At 43.4% G+C, this 24,679-nt stretch overlaps 2 protein-coding genes across 16 annotated transcripts in view; one reads left to right on the plus strand and one right to left on the minus strand.

The window, feature by feature from the left end:
* Nucleotides 1–21,053, plus strand: part of CTBP2 (C-terminal binding protein 2) — a 230,045-nt gene extending 208,992 nt beyond the window's left edge. For 11 of the 12 annotated variants that reach the window (XM_075131027.1, XM_048856695.2, XM_075131028.1 and 8 more), the window contains 6 exons: nt 4,082–4,288; nt 8,582–8,796; nt 9,366–9,496; nt 10,959–11,086; nt 12,373–12,490; nt 17,962–21,053. In XM_075131027.1, coding sequence (XP_074987128.1) covers nt 4,082–4,288; nt 8,582–8,796; nt 9,366–9,496; nt 10,959–11,086; nt 12,373–12,490; nt 17,962–18,142 — 980 coding nt within the window. In that variant the 3' untranslated portion in view covers nt 18,143–21,053. Of the gene's footprint in view, nt 1–4,081; nt 4,289–8,581; nt 8,797–9,365; nt 9,497–10,958; nt 11,087–12,372; nt 12,491–14,510; nt 14,593–17,961 lie in introns of all 12 variants that reach the window. The other variant, XM_048856705.2, reaches the window with a different exon arrangement.
* Nucleotides 20,069–24,679, minus strand: part of ZRANB1 (zinc finger RANBP2-type containing 1) — a 74,596-nt gene continuing 69,985 nt past the window's right edge. For all 4 annotated transcript variants that reach the window (XM_048856708.2, XM_048856712.2, XM_048856713.2 and 1 more), the window contains one exon: nt 20,069–24,252. In XM_048856708.2, the coding sequence (XP_048712665.1) occupies nt 24,034–24,252 (219 nt within the window). In that variant the 3' untranslated portion in view covers nt 20,069–24,033. The remainder of the gene's footprint in view (nt 24,253–24,679) is intronic.

Below are 24,679 nucleotides of genomic sequence, written 5' to 3' on the forward strand. Positions count from 1 at the left end.
GGGGGTGTCTGGATGCACAGGGATTTGGTGGATGGGGGAACAGCTCCCTGTACAGCAACCCCTCCCCCTGTGGCTGAGAAGCAATGGGGGCAGGAAGCAGGAGGGTGGGGGGAGATGCGGAGCTTCGTGCAGTTGGGGGGCTTCTGGGGGTGGGTCTGGCAGGAAAGAGCAAGTCCCATCCTCCCTCGCCCCCAGCCCAGCCGGGACTAGCAGCTGAGCGTGTGCAAAGTAGGAGACACTGGTTGGGGCATTCCCAGGCCCCCCCCAGTGCACCCCCACAGTGACTTACCTCTCCCCCAGCAAACTCGATGGTACAGTTTAGCATTTTTAATACAAAAATATGCAGCATGTTGAAAGTATGGGAGTAGAGTAAAATAACATGCCTGCGGGGGGTGCCGTATCAGTTGCTTGTTCCTGTGTATATTTAATTGAATGCAGAATTCCCCACCTGCTCGACTAGTCCTAGAGCACCCAGCCCCTTGAGAGCAGGACTGAGCTCACAATTGTAGGTCTTGCTGAGTTGGCTTATTCAGCAGTGTCCGCTCTAATGGGTGTCCTGATCAACTGATCCCGGCAAGCGCCCGTTCCTCTGCCTGCACCTTAACAAAGAGGTTAGAGCGCTGTGAGAACTTGGCAAGCCCTGCGCCTCAGCCTCACCTCCTGCTCCATGCTGACAGGGCTGCAGCCTGCACCAGAGCCTGCTCAGGGCTGCTGCTGCTCCTGCATTAGTAGGCAGGAGTGACCCCTCCACCATGCAGGAGGGGGCTAGCTACCACTCTGCATCAGGCTACTTGAGACTCAAGTGATGGGAGAAGGAAGGTTTAGTGGGAGGTGAGAGCCTGCCCCTCCTCCTGGGGAGGAAGCCCTTGTACGGGGAAAGGACGAACTTCCCCATCCACCTGCCTCATTTGCCATTACAGCTGAGTCTCCTTCTCCCCCATCACTTCAGCTGCTCCAGGTTGCCCCCCTGAGGCTATGTCCTAACTGCAGAGTTCACTTGAGTAGGCTCTCGAGTTAGCCTAGCTCAAGTGAGAGTGAAATAACACGCAAGCTACAACCAGCGATTATGTTAGCAGCACGGAGTGGGTGTGTTAGTAGCTGATGATCAGTCGCCCTGTCCCCCCAACGGACCAGCCAACATGAGTTAAAAGTACCACAGCTCTGGAGTTAAGGGGTTGTGTGTGTGTGGACGGGACTCGAGTTCGGACAACACTTGTTATAACTTGGGTTCACTCTGCAGTGAAGACAAGCTTTGAGTGCCGCATCGGGCTTTAATATTGCCCTTCCGCTCAGTTAATTTTTCCACTAGTCCTCACTTCTTCAATCTGTCCCTGTCAGGCAGGCTGGCAGTGCACTGCCTACATGCACAGATAGCCCATAGGTCCTTCTCACAAGGTGAGGACCAGTGCTCAGATCCTTGAAGGTACAGTACATAGACATTATCCTGCTCAACATAGCAGTACTTAACTCTAGACAGTCTGCTGCCCGGTGGAACGATCAGCCTTGTGCTGGGCTCCCCTTACAGTGCAGAGGGAGAGCTAGTCACCTAAGGAAGGAATCGGCAAGGGAGCCGCCTAAGCTAGCTGGGAGTGAAATCCCGAGGAAAGACTTGGGGCAAGGAGAAAAGCTTAGGCACCGGAGCGGCTGGCTGCTGGGTGCCTCCCTCCACGTGGCAGTCTCAGCTGCAAACCCTCTCCTGGAGTGAGGCACCAAAGACAGGTCAATTACTTAGCCCATGCCCTGGCAGCTGAAACCATCTCTCTCTTCTGCTCACGCTCTCCCACACTTGCTCTTGTCCACAGGTATGGCTTAATCATGCTCTGAGCACACCTACAGGACTGGGCCCTGCTGGTGAGATAGGCGTTCCCCTTCCCCTGACCAATTTGAGACTCTGGCTTAGGGGTCTACAGGGTGTCAACTTGAGCAAGGCCTCCAAGCTGCTCATTAGTTGTGGGGCAGCGTCACCATTTAGGTGGCTTTGCAAATGCTGACCAGCATTTGGAGGTGTCTCCAAGGTTAGGTGTCAACTATGAGAACATCCATAATGCCTGAATGTGGACTTAGTCGCCTAAGAACCTTTAAGGATCTGGGCTGTAGGGATTTTCATATGCGTTTGCCTGAATAAGGACTGTGGGATTCTGACCCTTTACAGCAAGATGGGGCTGCAAACTTTACGACTGCTCTTTCCAAGGAAAGGTTTAAAAGGAATGCCGTCATGATGGTGGGTAAAGCTCCCAAAAGTGCCAGATCCTCAAAGGTATTTCATAGATTTCATTGAGCTACATAGATTTCATTGAGCGTTAGCGGCTGAAATACCTTTGAGGATTTGATATTCGGATTTTAGGACCCTAAACGACTTTCAGTGAGGTATAGGCTCCTAAACCACTTGGACACTTTTGAAACTGTTACCCAAAATGGTCATTGACTCTCATATGGGCAAAAAAAGAGGGACTCATGCAAAAACGTTCTCCCTTAGCCTGGGGTGATCCTGTGTCCCTGGGCCAGATTCATTGCAGAGAGGGAGAGTGAAGGGCTGGGAAATCTCTGTTTTTTTTAAACAGTTCTCATTATTTATAACTGAGGAGAGAGAAAAGGCTGCATAGAAAAACACGTGTGCAGTAAGAGCCTGGTTTTCAGGGGAGCTTAGCACATGTTTCTACTGTTTTCCTGTTACTAAGAGTGTTCAGCTAGTACAATGGGAAATAGTGTGATGGCCTGTTGGTATGGCGAGGGCAGACTGCCCTGGGAATTTTTAAAAAAAAATCTGACCCTCGGTGCATCCCAAATACAGACATTTCTTCAGAAGTGTTTGTAAGAGCCCAAAGGATAAGTAATCCTGGTAGGGCTCCAGAGATGGGGTGAGTCCCATCAGAGACAGAAATTACCCCCAATCTCCCCTCGATCTGGCAGTAGAATTTAAACCAGAAGCGCCCAAGGAACCCCTCCTTCCCACACATCACTATGCAACAGTGTCATAACAGCCTCGATTAAGGATGGAATAGATCCAAGAGGTTGAGTTTTTGTCTCAGAGAACGACCAGCTGCACTGGCCAATATCGCTCCCTGCTGTGGCACAGTGGTGAGGTACCACCATTATGTGTGTGTGTGGGGTGTGTGGGGCGGGATGCTTGCTCTGTATAGAAATGCAGCAGACTGACATTTCAGAGGTGAAAGCAGTCTTACTGCAGCTTATAAAACCAACCTTCGTGAAGGAACAATGGGCCTGGCTGGGACTTGCATGCTTTGGAACTACTTTGCCCCTTCACTGCAGAAAATTAATATACTAATATGTTATGTGCAGCTAAAGTAAAGAAAGCAGATCAGTAACATTCCTGTAATAACTGTACTGCTGGTATTACATTTAAAAAGAACTTCTAATTGGTTCATTGGGGAAAAAATAGAGTATCAAAAAATGTATACGCAAAAAGAAAAGGAGTACTTGTGGCACCTTAGCGACTAACCAATTTATTTGAGCATGAGCTTTCGTGAGCTACAGCTCACTTCATCGGATGCATACCGTGGAAACTGCAGCGGACTTTATATACACACAGAGAATATGAAACAATACCTCCTCCCACCTTAGGATTCATTGTTAGCAATTAGGATTGCTTAAAATAAATGGAGTCTTCGCTTTAAAGGGTGTCTTGAGCTTTAGCTTAAAACCTGTGAAAAAAATCTACCTTGGGAAGTACAGTGTTTAGATACCTACCTAGAAGGCGTGCTTGCCTGATCCAGTGTGCCAGTCATATGTTCTTATGTATGGTATTCCTTACGTAGTCCGCAGGCTGCAGCTGTGAGTTTGGTCCTTTGTGAAGCGGCATCTAGCAGTACAATTTCAAGGTGATATTGGGAGTTTGCCACAAAATTCCTTTCACCATCATGTAATTTTGAGCAGGTCCGCCTACATGCTGGGTTGGGAATGGTCCGCTGATGGTGTCAAGGAACATACAAATGGTTCAGATCAGTTTCTTGGACATAAAACAGTTTCATTAGTGAGAAGCCTAGAGATTTCTGGTGTTTCAGTGACGTGATCGTGCAGCTCTAAGATTGTGATTTTGTTGGGTTTTTTTCCCCTTCTCCAGGGATTGCTGTCTGCAATATCCCGTCAGCAGCTGTGGAAGAGACTGCAGATTCCACCATATGCCATGTCCTAAACCTCTACAGGCGGAACACTTGGCTGTATCAAGCACTGAGGGAAGGGACCCGGGTGCAGAGTGTGGAACAGATAAGGGAGGTGGCCTCGGGAGCAGCTCGGATCAGAGGAGAAACTCTCGGCCTCATTGGATTTGGTATGTTGGCAACTTCTGGGGGACAAAATATCCAAAGCAGAGCCATCTAATGGATCTAGATGGATCTAATGGAGTCTCGACCTTGGAAGAGTACGACTCTCAGGACTTACATATGAGATGGGCAACTGGTCACCCAAGGGCTGCATCCCACTAAACAGATTATTTTATTTGTACCCCTGCAGTCCAGCTCGGTGCGGGCGATCTGGTGGTGTCAGGGCCAGGAAGGGGGCCCGGTGGCTGTGACATGATACTGTGGCGAGAGCCAACAGGCCAGAGTTGGGAGCCAGGCCCAGCCTTGTGGCAGAGGAGCCAGTAGTGCAGCATGAATGCGGGACAGGCTTGTTTCCCAATCCCCCTCCCCCAGGACTCCCCCCGCTAGCCTGTCAAAGGGTTTGAACAGATTTTGTGGCTACCTACACTACCTTAAAGTTCCCCATCCCTGACTTAGATCTTCAATATCAGCATAGCTTGTTTTGCTACATTTACTGGACAATGCACTTGTGAGCCGTTTTGTAGTGATACAACAGGAGCCACGCTAGGGGTTCCACCAATTTAACGGTGTTTTTAAGCTGCTATAGTTCCGTGGGAACAGAAGCAATGTGCCCTGATTTTCCGCCAAAGGAGCCTGTTCTTTTCCTGTTCAGAATTGTGAACCCAGCTTCCTCTGCAAAAAGGAAGCAGATTTCCAAGGCTGCGGGGACTTTGGTGAGCCCCATCTCCTCAGGGCTTTTGTGAGCCTCTCGTGCACTCTCCCTTTACCCTGTGGTAGTTTTCCCAAAGGGTTCTCCACACACACTAGTAGCCTTGTTTCATGCTGTATCTTCCCACACGCTCTGCTCTGGAGTGTGACCATGAACCTTTGCAACAATTTCTGTATCCTCTTGCTAGCGATGATTTTTTCCACAGGCAGTGCCTTGGCCATGCGCGAGGCCAGTCCATGTATTTGTTACATGAACCAGCCTGTGTGTGAATGTGTGCTTCCCCCAGGAGCCACACAAGGTGGGAGCCTAGCTAGAGCTAGCTCCTTCTTGGCTCCCTGCTCACTCCTCAGAGAAGATTTCAATTTCGCAAATAGTGTAGCTGAAGTCGGCACATCTTAGGTCAACTTACCTGGCCTTGAGGAGGGCGGCGAGTCGACTGCTGCCACTCCCCCGTTGACTCCGCTTCCGCCTCTCGTGAGCTGGAGTTCTGGAGTCGATGGGGAGCGCGTTCAGGGATCGATTTATTGTGTCTAGCCAATCAATTCCTGATAGATGGATCACTACCCACCAATCCGGCAGGTAGTAAAGGCCTGCCCTTAGTGTGGTGCTCTCTTTCCCCCTAGTGGTGGCTGGGCCAGAAGTTGCTGAGCCTGCTACAGCCTTGGCTGAGAGCTGAGTCTTTTAATCCAGGCAGTAGTGGCTCATGCTTTTAGGGCCAGAGGTCCTAGGTTCAGTTCCTGCTGCTGATGACCCAGTTGCTCTGACTCTGCCATGCTGGCCAGCCCATTTTGGGAGCAGAGCCCAATCCCTGTCCACCAGTGCATAAGGGAAATTCCAGGATGCCGCAGAGGAGAGGGAAGTCTCACTCCCCCGAATGCCTTCTGCATGGCTGCGCAAAGCCAAGCCAGAATCTGACTTGCAGTGGAGCGAAAGTAGCACAGATAACTGGCATTGTGGCTCATCTTTTACCACTTGTGGCTAATGTGCATTAAAGATGCTTTAACGCTGGGCTGAAGATGTAGTGAGTCATCTGGCTAGAATATACCTGTGGGTTCAGTTAAACCAAAAATCCCACAAAACCCCCACAGCACTGAGTCTTAGAGCCCAGGGTGGATCACTTGATAATTGCCCTGTTTTGTTTATTCTTTCTAAAGAATCTGACACTGTCCACTTCGGCTACTGGGCTAGATGGACCATTGGTCTGAGCCAGAATGGCCGTTCTGTTGTTGTTATTCCAGAGCCAGCATAAGCATGCTGTTTGTATTTTATGTTCCCCCAACATATATAGTCCTCACCCAGGGCACTGAGCCAGGCTAGCCCCATTATCACTGGTATTTTGGACAATGAGCCAATTGCATCCCTGCTATAACTCCTGTGATTTCGGTGGTGCTACATGAGAGGTGAATTTGACCCACTGTGTTCAGAAGCAGTTGTTGGGAAATTAAATATTCAGAAATGAGGCACTGGCCCCTGTCATGGGCTGTATGAAAACAGAGGCACTGAATGGCTGGACTTGGTCTGGAAAATTCTTCCATTTTCCTCGCATCGTAACACACTCAGGGCCTTCTCCTGTAACCACAGGCCCAAGCCTAGAGCTTGCTGCTGGAGGGAGGAGAAAGGCTCCAGCACACTCACTCATTGGAATTCCAGCTCCTTCAACTAGAGCCCCTCAGCATCACCCAGCACCAGCCAAAAGGGGGCAGTAAAATGACAGTGCCAACACTTTGCTGTGTTGAGAAATGGGCCTGGTCTGTAGACAGGGGATGCTTTGTATGAAGTACTCAGGTAAGGGCAGCTTTTCAGGCAGTCACAGCACAGGACTCACATAGCCTGATTCTAATGAGTACTTCAACATGAATGGACAGTGCCTGGTTATTTGGCTTTCTTTACATTGCCAGACAGACGAATGAGGAATGAAGGGGCATGTATTGATGTAGGAATTGGGTAGCCGAGTCCAGGCAATGACATTGAATAGGAACGACACTGTAGATAATGACCTGCTGATTGCACTGCAGCTGTCCCTCTTTATCAGAATAGCCTTACTAAACCTCTGCTTCCAAACCATGACAGTTGTCTTAGTCATGCCCAATTAAATAGCCATTCAGCAAGAGTATGGAAGAAAAAGCCTACAGCAAACAAGTTGCTCTTATAACTAGGGCTTTATTTTTTTGTGGGGGGTTTTTTGGCATTGTCTGCTTGAACAAAAGCACCTCATAAAGGATTTCATTTCTTACTACAGCTCCTCATGGCCTGGTCTGCTCAGAGAACACACAGAATGTGGCCCTACCCTGGTGGGGTTGTAGCTGCAAATTCTGACCTCAGAGCCAAGTGCTGCAGGGATGCAGATAGTTACGTTTACTCAAACAAGAGTCTTTTAAATAACATGGCAAATGCTTAATGGACGGTCCTTTTACCACTGTTGCTGCTTGTATTGTAAAGGCACATTCTAGGCCTAGCCCTTTGCACGCTGTGCTATATGGGTAATGTTTGCCCTTCAGATAAGTCAACAGCTAGACAGTTGATCCTGAGAATTAAAGAGGCTTACAGATGTCATGGCTGCAGCAGGGAGGGGCCGCCTCAAAGGCTGGCGGTTTGTGTAACTGGCACAGGGGAGCGTTAAATGACACATTTGGTTACTTTTTTTTGCTCTTAAACCAAAGGCAGAATGAACTGAAGTGATGTAATCACCAGGTTTGGGGCTGAGGTTGCTGCAGACGGAAGTTTGGCATAAACATGCCAGTGAGTGATGGGGAGGGAGAATGGGCAGTGCAGGGGGTTAGTGATAATATTTAGCCATTTTCCTGCTCAGAGCACTTCACAGCCCTCATTTAATGAACTTGTGCACGTTAGAGGTGCAGAATCTGATTCCCTCGGTGGCACTGGACTTCACCGGCATGTCTCAAGTTTCAGAGCTGGGCTTCGAAGTTCCTGGCTACGTGTCTTCCACTGAGATCACTAGCCCGTGCCTCGGCTCATGTCCTCAGAACACACCATGCCTCTTTAAGGAGAAATCCTTTCCGCTACACTAGCTTTCCCCTCTGCACTTCTCATGTCAGCCACATGACCTAAGTACAGTACAAGAGTATGATATTAGTCTAGACCCATAGGCACCTAAATAATTTGAAGATTGGGGCCTAACACCTTTTGGGAGGCCCTGGAGCATAATGCCCAAGCCTAGTCCTGTTGAAGCCAATGGGAGCGGGAGCAGGCCACAGGTCACCTCCTGGGAGAGTCCGAAGAGCCAGATGCTCCTTCAGTAAGTGGGTATGAAGATGTATTAGAGAAGTGATGCAGGGAAACTTCTGTACCACCTGCCTGGCTCTAGCCACTGCTCATGTCATTCTTTCTTCCAAAAGCCCCGCACCTCAGCACCTCCTGAAAAATAAATGTGGATAATAAATAAACAAGAGAGCATGCAGAATCAGTGCAGGCTGAATGAATTTGCTGTGGCCCAAGGAGAAAATACGTGGGAACAAATCGTGGAAGGAAATGGATCTGTTGCCTACATTGTTGTATAGATTCAGTGCTGCAGCGTCACATAGCCCAAGCCTTGTGACTCTCAACATCCTCTCTTCTTTTTCTCAATACATAGGTCGCACTGCGCAGGCAGTTGCCGTTCGAGCCAAGGCATTTGGATTCAGTGTGATATTTTACGACCCATATCTGCAGGATGGGATAGAGAGGTCTCTGGGCGTCCAGCGAGTCTACACACTCCAGGACCTACTATATCAGAGTGACTGTGTATCTTTGCACTGTAACCTTAATGAACATAATCACCACCTTATCAATGACTTTACGATTAAGCAGGTAATTTACCTTATCTGGAGAAGAAAGAAGATCATTTTATGGTTCTTGCTGCAAACCCAGAACACTATAATAGTGATGATACCAGTGATGATTTTACCTTTGAGAAGTTAGTTACATCTGTCTCTTGCACATTATGTACCAGGTGATAGCATTTTACTAGGTAAGAGAGCCCCTTCATGCAGTTGCTGAGACAGAAACTGGAGCCTGTTTTGTTTGACATTACAAACTAGAGCTTAGGCTTTCTAAATAAAAGCCTTTGTGAGTAAGCAAACACAAGAACCTCCTTGCTAGCTTGGAAGGTTTTCTTTTGGGGTTAATCCTACACTATGCAACCTTGCGTAGTCAATATGCAAAACACGTGTTCAGAGGTAATCTTTTCAGCAAGGAAAATATGCCTGTATTTACCATATAAAGTGTTCTGTGATTCTGCATACAGTGCTTGTGGCTTGGAAGATGTCAGTAGGGGAGGATGCTACCTACTGTAGCATTTAAATACATTGTAGTGAGACGTGAAGAGTAATTGGATAACAATATTGAATATTTTCTTATTTCCTCCTGGATTCCATTAGATGAGGCAGGGCGCATTCCTAGTAAACACAGCACGCGGCGGGCTTGTGGACGAGAAAGCCTTAACTCAAGCCCTGAAGGAAGGAAGGATACGAGGAGCAGCGCTTGATGTGCATGAATCAGAGCCATTTAGGTAAACAATGGTTTGTTGTTTTTTTAAATTAAAAGCTACCTATACATAGTGCAGTTAATTCACTTTTCATCTTACAAGTTATTTTAGCGCTCACATTTATTCCCATTGACACAAGCTCCCACGATTGGGCCCTGTGAATGTTGAGCCTAGAATTCCTAGAGCTATGAAACAGAAAATACAGTAGGCATTGTTCTAGGACAGAGGTGGGCAAACTATGACCTGCGGCTGCCTGGCCTGGTGCTCTGGGCGGTGCAGCTGTAGCCACCAGTGCTCCAGGCAGCGCAGTAAGGGGGCAGGGAGGGTTGGATAGAGGGCAGGGGAGTTCAGGGTGGTGGTCAGGGGGTACGGGTGTGGATACTGGGCGGGATGGTCAGAGCGTGGGGAGCAGGGGGGTTGAATGGGGGCAGAGGTCCTGGGGAGGCAATCAGAAAGGAGAGGGGGGGTTGGATGGGACAGTGGGGGCAGTCAGGGGCGGGGGGTCCGGGAGCAGTCAGGGGACAGGGAGGGATGGATGGGGAGGCCGGGCCACACCTGGCTGTTTGGGGAGGCACAGCCTCCCCTAACCGGCCCTCCATACAATTTCGGAAACCCGATGTGGCCCTCAGGCCAAAAAGTTTGCCCACCCCTGTTCTAGAATCAGTAATCCAAGGAAATCTTGATACCATAAATAATTTAAAATTTTGGTTTAAAAACAAAGTTGAAAAGGGACTGTGTCAGGTTAAAAGTCATGTTTCATTACAAAGAATGTTCTGCTGGACAGTGAAAAAAAACCATGAAGATTTCACTTTCCGACACTAGCACAAGTCTGCTACGTTTGCAATGCAGACACTACAGGAGAGTGTTTGTTTATAAATGCAAATGAAAACTGTTACTGCAAATCAGGGACATATTTCTGGTGAGGTTTTGAGAAAGCTTTTTCTTTATTTACATACGTATAACTCTATACAAACTTACAAACTCAAGGGTTCAAATGACCTGACAGTGTCTCTTCAAGTCTAGAGCATTAGTGACTTTGTTCCTTCAGTCCATAGTGCAGGAGAAGAGAGACCCTGCTGGAGACAGATGAATTATTGTTGCTGCGAGGGAGACGCCCAGTCATTTATCTCCTCATTAATACTAGTGATGGAAGTATTAAAATCAATCATCCAGCAGGTTTATAAAAGGCTGTCAAATCCACCTGCTGTTATTATCACAACTGCTGGTTTTTAAATTTTTCAGCACTGATGCAAAGTCCAAAATGCCTACTGAAGCCTCGTACTAAAGCAGCATTTCAGCACCTCTTCCCTCAAAGCCAGACACCCCTCAACAGTTTCAGACCAGAGGGAGAACCTATGGTGTTCCATGTTCACTACATGTGGCTGTAAATCATGTGGCTAGAGCAGAGTGGCTTGCATGTTAAGGAAGCTGGCCATTAGATTTTCACGATTTGTAACTTTCACCCTGATTTTTCATGTTTACATAGTTTTGCTCAAGGCCCATTGAAAGATGCTCCTAATTTAATTTGTACTCCACACACTGCTTGGTACAGTGAGCAGGCATCCTTAGAGATGAGAGAGGCTGCTGCTACTGAAATCCGTCGCGCAATCACAGGTATCTAACTCTGTCTTTTTATCTTACGCATATTCTAGTTAGCTTATGTTTGTTTTGTAATAGGCAGCATGAGTCAGTGGATTGGACAAGGAGCCAGGAGACCTCGTTTCTAAACCTGGTTTTGCCAGAGTCGCTGTTACGTTGGACAGCTCATATGTGGCCCAATTGAAACAGGTGCCTAGCACCCACAGCTCTTACTGATGTCTGTGGGTGTGCATCATTACCCCCATTTTACCGGTGGGGAAGGTATCAAGCCCTGAACCTCTCCATGACTTGTGGGAAATGATCCTTACTCCCTTTGTAAAGCACTGTCAGCCGATAAGTGTTATTGGTATTCCACACAGTGCAGTTTTATGACCGGCACAGCACCTGGCTGCCTGGCTGACGCAGTCCATGTGTAAGTAGGGGTCATTTTAATCATTGCCACTTTTAAAGCAACAAACCAAGACTGTTGAAAAATAACCTTTGATGTCCCATGCTCTGATAAATCAGAATAATTGTGCGGTGACTGCCAGAGGGCTTTGGTGTCCCAAGGCCTCGGGGCACTTTAACCATAAAGAACTATATGTCCCAGCTAAACCCCACAGTCACCGTAGAGCAAAAAGGAAATGGCAGCGATCCAGCCCCCAACTTCCCTCACGCCTTCGGAGCAGGTAACATGAGCACGATTGAGGAGGCCAGGAGGGCTTGAGCCTCAGCCAACAGTATTCCACCCAATCACCCAGCGTTGACGAGAAGAAGGCTGCTCCCCAGCAACCAGTGTAACCTAGGGCAGCCATGAGGTTATACTGGAGAGTGCACTGGGAACCAGCTAGCCCTAGATCAGAGGACTACAAGGATAACATAAAGCCCCCTTTGCCCCAAACCCTCCATCTGTGGGTCTTGCTGCAGGCACAGCTGAACTTAACCCAAGAATTGGGCCCATTGTATGTATATATAACATGACAGCAAAACTTTGGCTCTCGCTCTTCACCTTGCAACTAAAGTTATTTATCTTAGGTGGGGCCAAAGCTTCTTGCCTAGACGCATCTCTGAAAGCAGCAGAAAGTCAAGTCCCAGGGCTTTTCTTTTTTCCCACAGTAGAGGCACAGCAGCCCGCTATGCTGAATGGCTAGTCTGGCTCCAAAAACACTGCTGCATTCTCCAAACCATTCCACACTGCTTGTGGCATGTGATTTTCCTTCACACTAACCATCGCAGTAGAAATCAGGAAACAGTAGCTCATTGTATCTTGATAAGGCCATAAGTTGCTTAACACTTTTTTAACTTTAAGAACTGTATTCCAGGTCGCATCCCAGAAAGCCTAAGAAACTGCGTGAACAAGGAATTCTTTGTCACATCAGCCCCATGGTCAGTAATAGATCAGCAAGCACTTCATCCAGAGCTCAATGGTGCCACATACAGGTAAGATGGAGAAAAGTATTTTCACAACTGTTTTATACAGACTGGAATTCCATATGCAGTGACAATGCTGCTAGTAACTATTTCTAAATAAAACCTCTGTGGATTTGACTAGGTAGAGGAACTGTGTGTGTAGTCATTCAGCAGGCGTTATCAGCACTGCTCAAGTTACTTATTCTGTAGCAAGCTTAGTTTATTTTACACATGTATTCCTTTGAGCCGTCACAGCAGCTGCTAAAGCTGCATCTCCATAAATGGCCCATACACAGAATCTCTCTAGGTTTGTTCTGTACTTCTGTCAAAGGGCTTCGGGCAGTCTCAAGCTAATCCAGCCAGTTGTACCATGCTCATTACCGTGGCATAAGACATGGATGGAAAACTTGAGACTGTGCATTATTCTTACTAAAAATACCCCCAAGACTTTTTATAAGGAGCTTTGGAGCTTTTGCAGAGCAGGGGCTGGAACAATCAGAAATACTTACAAATAAAAATATAGGCACTGTACAGGAAACAGCCTGTACCTTTTATTCCCACAGACAGAAGTGTGGGGGGGGGAGGAAGATGGGCTTTGAGGCAAAGACTCAGAGTGCAATAAAACACAAATAGGCACAGGATTTTGAGAGAGATACTCAGCAGAGGCTTTGCCATATCACTTCTAATATCAGCACCATGCTATACATTAGTAGTCTGATATGTTGTTGGGATACTGTTGGGTCAGCGACTAAGGCCAAGATTTTCAGAGGTAAGAGGCTTAACACTAGCCTTTTAAATCCATGTTGAGGCACCCACCAGTTTCCAGGTTTTAGGGTCTTGGTTTTAGGTGTATAGAAACAAGGTCTTACAAAACCCAAGGCCATGATTCCAAGATTTTAAAAAAAAACCTCCCTGTGTTTATTTTAAATTAATAGACATTCCCCAGCAGTGTTTGTAACCAGAATACTGCAGCATGATCCTATTGGCATCCGGGCAGAATACTGCAGCATGGTGGTAGGGAATGAAAACTGGAAAATGAAACTGATTTCCCAATTTTCTTTGTCCAAACTGAGAGCAATGCAAAAAAAGTAATTAAATGTCATAAACAGCGGAAAGTAAATAAGGCTTTTAAAGTGCTTCCCGTTTCCGTGTAAGCTGGGTTTAGTAACCAAGGTTACTGTGTTTTATGACGATACAATTTGACAGCGTCCCTGTTTAAGTGGATAATTCTACTGGAAGGAGGTGTCTGAAGATGAGACTAATTCTAGCACATATATCCTCCTAGCTTCTATGGGCCCTCCCACGGCACACATACTAAGGAACCCACTCAGCCAGATTATAAAATCCACATGTGGGGCCAGACCCTGGCCTTTGTGATAGCTGCTTTGCGTTTCACAGTGGCACTTGGCTACTGAGTGCTTGGCCAAGGCTGTATATTATTCCATTATGGGGTACAGCTTAATTGTACAAGAAAATGGTATCAAAATAGAGTTGTTCATGTTTGTATTATTTGAAAAGGGAAGGCAATTATAACAATCAGTAAAATGTCCATAGCCAGTTGTGTAGTTAACTTATGCCGCAGTCACCAAAGGGGGGAGGAAATGAAGGAGTAAAAGGGTCTGCTTTTCAACTCTGTATGAAACGCTCATAATTAAGCATGAATGAGCCAGTTCAGACAACGGTGGTGTCATACACAGCACAAAGCAAATGTTGGGATACATTCCACTGTTGCCTGGAGCAACTCATTTTATTTGGACTATCTACAAAACTAGTCATGACTCTGCTGGAGAATATAGAATTTAGCATCAAAAAGAAGCCAGAACGTCACACTTGGGCCCTCTCGTAATTGCATTGAGATGTGCCATCTCAGGCTGTGTAATGTATTGTGCTTACAGGCTGTTGCTTTCTGTTTAACTTACACCATTTTTACAGTGTGTACCACACACACTGCTTATTGTGTAACACATTTAGATACAGTGAATCAGATATGTGTACTCTGAACATATGATGTACAGCACAGATTGCTAACAATATATTTTCATTGGTGTAGATCAGCCACTTTTGGAGTATGCTTGCCCACTGTAAAGTATGAGCGCATTTTTCAGGTGTAGCAGTAGAGGCCAGGATACCAGGTATTTTAATGAGATGCAACATGTGTGTGTCCACAGCGTGTGTTGGGTGAGTTGGTTTGTTTTTGCTCATGAGCAAAGTTAACATTTGAAGCCACAACTTGGAAAATGTGGCCAACATGGATCAAACTTGTGGCCAACGTGGATTTTAACTTTTTAGTTGGTCTAAGTTAGGATCAAGATCCTTATGCCAGTGGACCTAAGAAGCCATAATTGACAATGGCCTTTTCTTCCCCCATCAATTAGGATGAAACCATCTACTTCCCTTCTCACCTTCACCTCTGAGTTCCATGTAAGTCTAACCCTGCTCCTAAAATTTCTTATCCACCATCTTTTCTTTTAGCTCTTGCTCTCTCCACTTCATACCAAAGCTACTATTAACTTCATCCTAATGGCTGCCCCTTCCTCCTCAGTCTCTTTGAGCTATGTTGTCACTTTGGTAGAGTCTGTTGCATCCCCTTCCTCTGCACTTTGCTCCTGGAACACACTCAGCTCTTTCCTTTGTGACTGCTCCTCTGATGGAAGGGACTTCATACTTGGCCCTTGCTCTGGTTTTACACTTGCTCTTTGATGCCTTAGTTTCATACTGATGAATTACAGATCTTTCTCCATCAGCCTCATCTTGTATTTTGTCCTGGCTGTCTCATTTCCTTTGCAAGCTCAGCATCAGTTCTGCTCTCCATCTACATCTCTTCATCATGGTTGAAAATGCCACCACTCTCCAGCACCTAAGCGAACCATCGTGATTTTGCTCTTGCTGCCTCTCCCCTCCCTCCACCTCAGGATTCTAGTCTTCTTTCTTTCCCTCTCTAACATCTGTCCTGTCTCCTCCATCTCTGATCCATGCCTTGATTATCTCTTCCCATCTACTGTAAACTCCACCAGTCTGCCCTCTGTGTTTATCACCATATGCCCCACCAGATTGTGACTGCATTATCAGCTCCTACCCCTCTTTACTGGGCCCATCATTCTTTTTCTTCATACTAAGCTCAAGTTATTTGTCCTTGCCCTCTTTCAAGGTTCTGCATCGTTCCCCCTCTGCGTACATCTCTCATCTTACCAGCCCTATCACTCGCTGTGCTCCTTCCTACTCTCTTGGCTTTGCACCATTTGTTAGCCCCATGCCTGAGCACAAACTGTGCTCTAGATCCTGGCTTCTGATTCAGCCCCCCCACACGTGCTACTGCACTGGTTCAAATGAGACCATAAAGCTGCCCTAATTAAACAGCTGAGGAGTCCCCATCGTGGAGAGGTTCTGGAGGAGGCATGGTTAATACGTTGCTACTTTCTAGAACCTGGCTGGCATAATAGCTGCTATCTCACAGCGAGCACAATACTCAGTCTCTCCCATCCCACTGTAGCTGCACTATGCTCCCTGCAGCCCAGAAATTCTCCTAAGCATTGCTAGCACCTACCTCAGCTAACCCAAAATTCCTTCCTATATCTAACATCCCTTGGCCCATGTTTTGCACCCTTCCCTATAAATTTAGCCATTGAAATGTTTTCCTGGGCCTTTAAAGCAGTGTCAGATTTTCCAGCGTAACAGTTGATTGTGCATTAGTTTTCATGCCGTTGGACCAGGTTGCATTAAGAGGTGTTTGCTACACCTGTCACATCTTATATGAAAAATAAGCTAACAGACTTTTTTATTCATCAATCCGAGTTAAGAATATTTATGGGTAAAAATATGTTCTCATAACCTTCAGCTGTCCACAGATATATCAACTTCACAGCCACAGTAGAATACAAGCCGTGTTCAATTTATTTCGTTCCCACGAAACATTTAGCTGCATAAGTACATGGTTCAAACTGTTAAAGTGACACTTGTAAAAGTCAGCAACTTATGTCCTTTTCAGAAGACTGACTTCACTGAAATGTTTCAATTTGAACTGGTCCACCAGATGTTTTTCCCTTTAGAAGAGATTACACTAATATAGTTAGAATATCTTCTTCTGCTTGTGTGTCTAGGTCATACAGCACACCTGGTGCACGTTAGGGAGTTTCATTGCACTCCCTGTCACATGCAGCCTGCTGCCAGGCTACATTCTTGTATCATAAAATGTATCTCAGACGATGCATTAACATGAAGCCAGTAGAGTTATTTGGATCCTTCCTAAGTGAGAAGCTGATTTCTATGGTTAAAACAGCTGAAAAAAACATAATGGGGTACTTGTAGTGTCAATAGGAACGCTCAGCTTGACACTATGAATTAATTTAAAAAATAGCGCATGAAGCCTATGTGCTAACATAGAGCAACGTGCAAAGTTAAACACATCTGGGCCTTTATCCTTAAGGGATTGCAGCTAACTGGCTGGCAAGATGCAAGACAAAAAAAAAAAAAGGGTGGTGAAGTATGATACCTGATGGGGAAGGAAGTCTTGGTTGCATTTTAAATGCATTTATTCTTCTCCCCCCCACCACCAGTTTTACCCAATTCAAATAGAAGTTTTTCACTTCTTGCCTTATTTCCTGCTGGCTGGGCATGGGAATTGTTCCTTAGCTTACAATGGTAGTGCTGCTTTCAGAGACTGATCTTCTCTGCACTAGGAGAGATTAACATGGAATAATGCCCTTCACTACATCAATGCAGGAGTAAATACAGTTTGAAACATTATATAAACACTTTGGTAATGACTAATGCAGAAAGCATTTTCCTCCTACTTTTTCACCCCCCACGGGCTAGTGATTTTTTTTTTTTAATAAAAAAGTTCTCTTCTCCACCCATTAAAGTCTTCATCAGTTACAAGGTATGGCTGTAACTCACACAAGTCCATATTCAGGGATCTTTTCACATCATCAGTTCCTAGTGGCCGCTAGTGCATCTACCTAAGGACTTTCAGGTTCTGTATAAAGGCTAAAGCCTCATTCCATTTCCTTGTAAATTTCTCATTTAAGTAGTTTTGTGTCAAGGGCTACTGCAATGTTTTTGCCTCAGAAAATTCTTGATGGAGGTATGTAATCAGTCTACAGGGTGAAGGCTTGTTTGCATGACTGTTACTATTGCTACACCAGTGGATAGAGACTACACCAGCTGCAGTTAGGGAGAAACAAACTGACCGTAGCTCCCATGAAGTGATTTGGAAAATCAATCAATGTTCACTGCCCTATGTGGACTATTTTACTTTAAAAATTAGTTCAGCTTTAAGCTTTTGATCAAACAGTAGGGTTTTTTTTTTAAAATGCATTAGGTACTAGAATAGTTACACCTTGCTGCTTGGTTTAGTGAATTACAGACACTACTACGCAGTTAGCATATATTGAGTGAGAAAAACTCTTAGCTGCCTTAACTCCTTCCAAAACACAGGTAATTTGTTCTGGTCATTCCTTCTACAGTATTTTTGCATAGTGGTGTCATTAACTGTTTCTTCCTAGATATCCACCTGGCATGGTCAGTGTCGCACCTGGAGGGATTCCAGCAGCAATGGAGGGCATCATACCTGGAGGCATTCCTGTTACCCACAATCTTCCAACAGTGGCACACCCTTCCCAAGCTCCATCTCCTAACCAGCCCACAAAACATGGGGACAACAGGGAGCACCCTAATGAGCAATAGCAGCTAATTCAAAAATTATTCAATAAACTTGGGACCAAGAGACATTGGAAAAAAGTTATACAGGAACTAAGAAAGGAATTTGATACAATATTTGTAATGTTGATTTTGGACAGATGCATCATTGATGTTCCAGTATTAAACTACAATGCGATAGCAGTCAAGACTGGGGAGAAACCCTGAAGAAGTCACCTGCTTTACTGAAGTGCTGACAACTAGGATAATATACATTAATGATCAGCTTCGGTTACTGTGTGTTAAGTTTCCTTCATCTGTGCATCAGTCACAAGAATAAAATAGATTTCCCCTTCTCAGCCCTTGGGAATAGCAGGGCCTATTCACCTGTATTTACAGCAATGCCTCAAGCAAACCGTAAGAAATTTAAGAGGAAACCATCATGTGGCTTCAGCCTTTTCTTTATTCACTTGTCCGGTTACCTCTTTTTACAGGAGGAGAAAATACTGGCCTAGAGCTGAGAAGAAAACAAATGTCTTGGTGCAGTCCTAGCTGGCCAGTAATATACATTGAAAGTTCTCTTTATAAAGTTTAATTATAGCCATTCAGGCCAGGAAGGTTAGGATGGGGGGGGAAAGGTGTCAGAGTTAAATAGCTCCCCTCCTATCACATGAAAGAAAGGTTTCTCTCATCTGACCGACACACTGAATAAAGTAGCTGTAAATTCAGTATGCCCCCCTCAGTGATGCAAAAAAAAAAAAAAAAAGTATTGAGTTTCACACACTATTTGTACTCAAATATATTTTCTCAGTTTTAAATCTGCAGCTATTTTATTGAGTGCAAATGTCTTGAGCTGGAAAGGGTTCAAGAAAAATAATGTTGCATTTCCTTATGTCTCAGGAAACACTTTTTATGGTAACTTGTCAGACTGTCTATGAACAAAACCCACTTTTTTAGACATTGATAAGAGTCTTCTTTTCTTCACGTGATATTTTATACAAGGACACTTCAAAAATGTGTTATTAGATGTGACTGATTTTAACAAATCCTATTAGATTTGTATCAACTAGTTACATGTTATATTCATAGTCTTTTGTGAATCATCGCCTTTTTGTTTAAAAAGATGGCCTGTTTTGAGCCTTTGTATGGGGGGAGGGGGGGTAACATTCCTGTTTCTGTGACAAAAAAAAATCTTAAACTATCCCAAACAAAGAACAATGGCTATCAGAAGAATGTTTTGTTTTAGTGTGTTACCGTTATTGTATTTGTTTATTGTGAAGGTGGACATTTAGCGTTCAGTGCAGTTTTCAATAAAAAGTGATAAAATTTCTATAATTTCTGAAATGTAGAGCCCTCAATGCAATTTTAATATGGTTAAAAATAGAAACCCTTTGAGAATGTAAAGTAAGTTATGCTGTTATGATCACATGTATTAGTACCCACCTCATAAAAAGACCTCATGGCTGCACAACTCACAGTGAGGTAGGGCAGATCTTCAGCTGCTGTAAATTGGCAAAGCTCTATGACAGTTTACACCAGCTGAGGATCTGACCCTAAATTTCTACTCCACATGTAGATATTTATAATTTAGAAATGCTGGAGAAACTAAATTTAACCTTGCTGATTCCTTAGTCAGTTCAGTTTTAGAAAAACTTGCCTATGTTACCTTCTGCCCCATGACTTTTTATTTTTCAGAAAAATAGGCACTTTGGATACATACCTCGCTAATATTTAAATTCTGTGCAACTTTCATTTAACCTACATATTCAAGAAACTCACCATCATGAATACTGTGCTTTAAGTTTCTGGAGAATCAAGTTTAAGCCTGACTGAGCACTAGGCAGCTTCAAACTTCACTGCATGGAGGGCCCATCCTTGTATTACTGCAGTGCCCTTTTAAAATGAATCAATGCCAACATCAGCTTGAATAGATGGGGCAAATAACGACATGGGAAAAAACAACTGAAACCAAAATTTCTAGTAGTTACAAAACTGTATTTTTGTTTGTTTTAAATTAAATGGAAAGCTATTTACCAGCTTCAAACATGTTACAAAGAGGTCACATTTCATAGCTGTGTGACTATCCTTTTGTCAATGATCTAACAGAGCAAGTATGAATGATTATCCATAAACACCAGCATAGAGAAAAACCAGGAGAATAAAACAGGTTAGTCAGAGAGGACATTTGGGAAACACGAAAATGGAAGATAAAACATTTAATTCATGTTGTCAAGGTTTGAAATGACTATTTTTGGTACTATCATAGTTTTTTAAAATAAGCAGTTGCATTTCAGGTGAGTGTAAATACTGTTCTATGAAAAGGAATAATTCATGCCAGTGGTTCCTAGTGCATCCATTGCCAGCAGTGGATTTTGAATCAGGAAATAAGAGTCCTGGGACAAACCTTGCAGAGAATGGTAGATGCTGTATGCTTTCATCCAGTACTTATAAAAATAAGACTAGATGCAAATCATAGCCAACTTAGACAATAGCTTCCACTTAGGTTTTACAGTTCAACAAGAACTACAAATGAATTTAAAAAATCCAAATGTTACTAAGTATCATAACAACAAGCTTCAGGTTAAAAACAACACTACTTGTGGGGTTGTGACCAGTACAGAGGGATTCAACTGTCTGTAATACAAACACCAACAAAATATGCAAGGAGTAGGTCACATGGAGAAGGAGAGAATGTGTATCCAGCCTGACTTGATGTATTCCTGGGTCCAAAGCAATGTGACTGTAGTATGGCCAAGTGTTTTTAGACAGAAAAGTTAGTCTGCAAGGGGAAGGGAGAGAAATGTATGCCAGATAGCTGCTGCTCAAGATTTGTGCCTTTTGCTTTACTGACAAACCAATTTACTGCTGCTTTTGTACTAATACAAGGAAGGGTGGGGGCCCTTCCATCAATCAAGGATAACATGAAGCAGTTCATACAAGTAACAAAAATGTGACTTTTTTTTTAAAAAAAAAAGCCAGTTTTATCAGCACAAAGTGTCACCACTTCATACAGTAAAGCTCACAGAAGTTACTTCTCCTTAATCAGTTAATTAAGCAACACAACAAGAATTCTGCATTCTTCAAAATGCACAGCAATGTTACTGTGTTAAAGGAATAGGAAACATTCCAGTAATGCTGGTTAAAAGCTATGCTGTAGCAGCACTCTGGATGATTTCAGCATGCCTTGGTTTAACAAGAGCAACCCAGGAATTAAATTCTACTAAGGAATTCATAAATAGTCCAAGACAGTTCCCAGATGCAGAGGGGGCAAGAGCTTGAAGTGAAAAGCCAAGTACTGGGCTATGTAAGCATTCAACAGTACGAAGCCAAATGGTAAATTTAATATAGATTGGGTCAACAGGACTTACCCATCACTGCACCAACGTGTTTGTAAACCTTCAAGTATGTCAAATGGGGAGATTTAATGTACACTGGCTACTGTGCTGGGAAAAGGACAACTGCTTACACCTTCATCTACTGTAGTGGGTGAGGTACACGGTCAACAGCTGAACCCCAACTCATTTAACTAAGGATTTTTGTTTAAAAAGTCTCACTTGATTTTGAAAACACAGAGTGAGGCTTGTTAGCCTGAACCTATCATTTTATAGATTAGAAGAAAGCAGTAATGGTTAATAAAACTATAAAAAAGTATCAGGGGTGTCAATTCATAACAAAAGTGGGGCATAGATATTAGACAGTGTGGGGTTTGGTTTGCTTTTTAAAATCAAAAGCTGTAATTGATTGTATAATAAACTGACATTAAATCTCTTTAAAAATGAAAGGATGTTCATTTCTTCAAAGTAACTCAAATTGGGGTGCAGGCCACCGATATTGTTGGAGGCAAGATACGGCTTGCTTTTGCAACAATTTGGTTGGAGAATGGCAGAATAATGAATAAAAATTAAAACCTATTTCACAAGGAAGGTATTTGAATCTTGCTTCTTATGACTTACAGTAACAGTGTGTCATTTGGGGGAAGATATGTCAATGAAGCAAAGTGTAATCTGCTGTGTGTGTGTGTGTCAACACCATTCACATAGCATACTGAATCCACGAGCTCTTAACTTACTTAAGTTACTCATTGGTCATGGTACACATGGATTTCATTGTAAGGTAACATCATAATCTTGGAAGAATGAGGACCAGGTATCAATTTACCTGACTACTGCATTTCGAAAGCAAACTGAAATCAAGATTGTATATTAAGATATAGAACCTGTTCACTATCTGTGATTCTTCTATTTTCACTCAGGTAATTCATACATATACTGCAAAGAAACATGCATTCTTTTACCTGAAAATCTATGCATGCACCAATGAAAGGAGACCTAAATGGCCAAAAGTGTGAAGACACATTTCATAATAAACATCAATGGAATCTGAGGGGGGAAAATTGCTAACTTAATACAGCACTTCATTATTTCTATATTTTTGGTGTTTTGTCACCAAGATTATCTAGGAGTTGTGCACATTTCAATACCATCTAAGCAGCATTTAGAAGAAAAAGCAGCAAGTTCTTTAGTGTTTCCATAGCCTTAAACTACACAAAAATATGCACTTTATGGGTCTTCTTTTGAAATTCTAGGTCATCTACTGCAAAGTTCCCTATCCACCAGGCACGCACACACACTATCAATAGCTTTCAAAGTGCTTATTAAAGAAGATCTGAATTGCACTGTATATGTAAAAAATGGCATTAACCTTCAGTGTCTCTAAGCAAGGTTGTTTTAAGATAACTTTAGCCATACAATTTGTAATGGGTAAAGTTATCACATATAATAAAATTTCTACAGATGAATATATTCTGGACTTCCACTTTTAGGAACCTTACATATTAAGTATGGCCACAAAAGTCAACATGCAAGAAATTCCCAGGTTTACATAGAGAAATATATTATACAGTGCTTTTTTTAAAAAAGCCACTTTAGAATGAAGTTTGTTTAAAAAAAAAAAACTGCCGAGAGTTCTCACTAATAATCGATGAAGTAGTTTTCACTTGCAATGTTTAACTAGGGTGAAAGACTCAATGATAAAATGATATGCTGTACATATCACAGCAAGACTGGGTTTGGACAATATGAAATTCTCAAATCACACTTGAGTTGGCAACTCCACACAGTTGTTTAGTATGTAATCTCTGGAATAATGTTTTAGGTCACTTTTCTAAATAAATATTTTAAGCATACTGAAGAAAGTATTAAATGTTACAAGGTGAAATATTAATGGAGAGCAAAAAACTATTTTTCAGAAAACAAAATATAAGTTCACTCAATGAAAAATGTAGCTCTTCTTCCACAGTTTGTTCCTTAAAGATTTGATTTTATTATAATGGGCACAACAGTAACTAAAATATTAATAAAATAATGAACTTGTTTGTACTTCTAACTTACTCTGGATAGTTTGTGCAAACAAAAAAATAAACCTCACCATCTGACCTGGGTACTGGTGAGATCTCACAAAATGGCCTTGCAAGAAAACGTGTCAGAATATTTAAAGAGTGATGTAGAATACAAGTTCTACTGTAAAAGTAAATCTCAAAAGGAACAAATATCCATCTAACATGTGCTTTTGTAAGTGCCCTTACTTGAAAGAAATTTCTTCTCAATAATTTTAAGATGCTGGTACACTTTTTTCCTATTACACAACTTCTTACACAACCACATGCGATACATTTATAGACAGATTTGCAACTGGAAAGAAACAAATGTTTTGTCTTGATAATAAAATTAGTTTTTTGTTTTTGTTTTTACAAACTGTAGTCCAACCAATTTAGCTCTCTTCACACAGCAGATGAACCTCTATACTCTCCCCATGCTGGTAAGTAAAATCCTTTCAGCATGCTTCTGCTAGATTTAAGTCAATCCATAACAAACCGCTAGAGTACAACTCTAACTTTGGGGTCATCAGACACTATGCATTGATACTTTATTTTTATTTCATCATTCATCATCATCATCTTCATCTTCCTCACCATCAGAAAGGGATGTACATGGGCGAATCTGTCGGTAGCGGTCAAGCCACTTCTCTACCATTTGTGTGACCAGGGGATGATTGCGGCGACGAGAGCTTTTCTGCATAGCAACAAGGACTCCACCCTCTGTCACACAGCAGTCTAGCCACTCTCTGAGCAGCTTTTCTTGCTGCTCCTCATTACCTATCTTAGGGGACAGAAAACAGACTCAGGATGAGGGTTTCAAGACTGCTGACAAACTTTAAGGAAACAACCCATGGTATATTGTGACTTTTGAGCTAAAGTAGTACCACTATCTTATTTAAATGCGGTTAGTGGGACGTAACATTTCATAATATTTATCCTTTTTTTTGGCTTTTATTTTTGAGAGTTTAAGTGAACACTCAGGTTTTAGATTTTTTTTTTTTTTTTTTAAGTAATTGTTACATTAGTTCTTATACTCAACCGTACTCGCCAGTTTTCCCTCTCCCTCCTCGTCTTTTAAAAATCCATTTTAAAATGAACCTTAGTACAGTGCAAATATTTGTATGTTACCTACTGTACAGATGCAGCAGACAATTCTAAAACGGAGGAGTTCTTACAAAACGCTTGTAAATCACAAGGCAATCCTTACA

Source organism: Caretta caretta, chromosome 7 (assembly GCF_965140235.1).
Source record: "Caretta caretta isolate rCarCar2 chromosome 7, rCarCar1.hap1, whole genome shotgun sequence".
Classification (NCBI taxonomy): Eukaryota; Metazoa; Chordata; order Testudines; family Cheloniidae; genus Caretta; species Caretta caretta.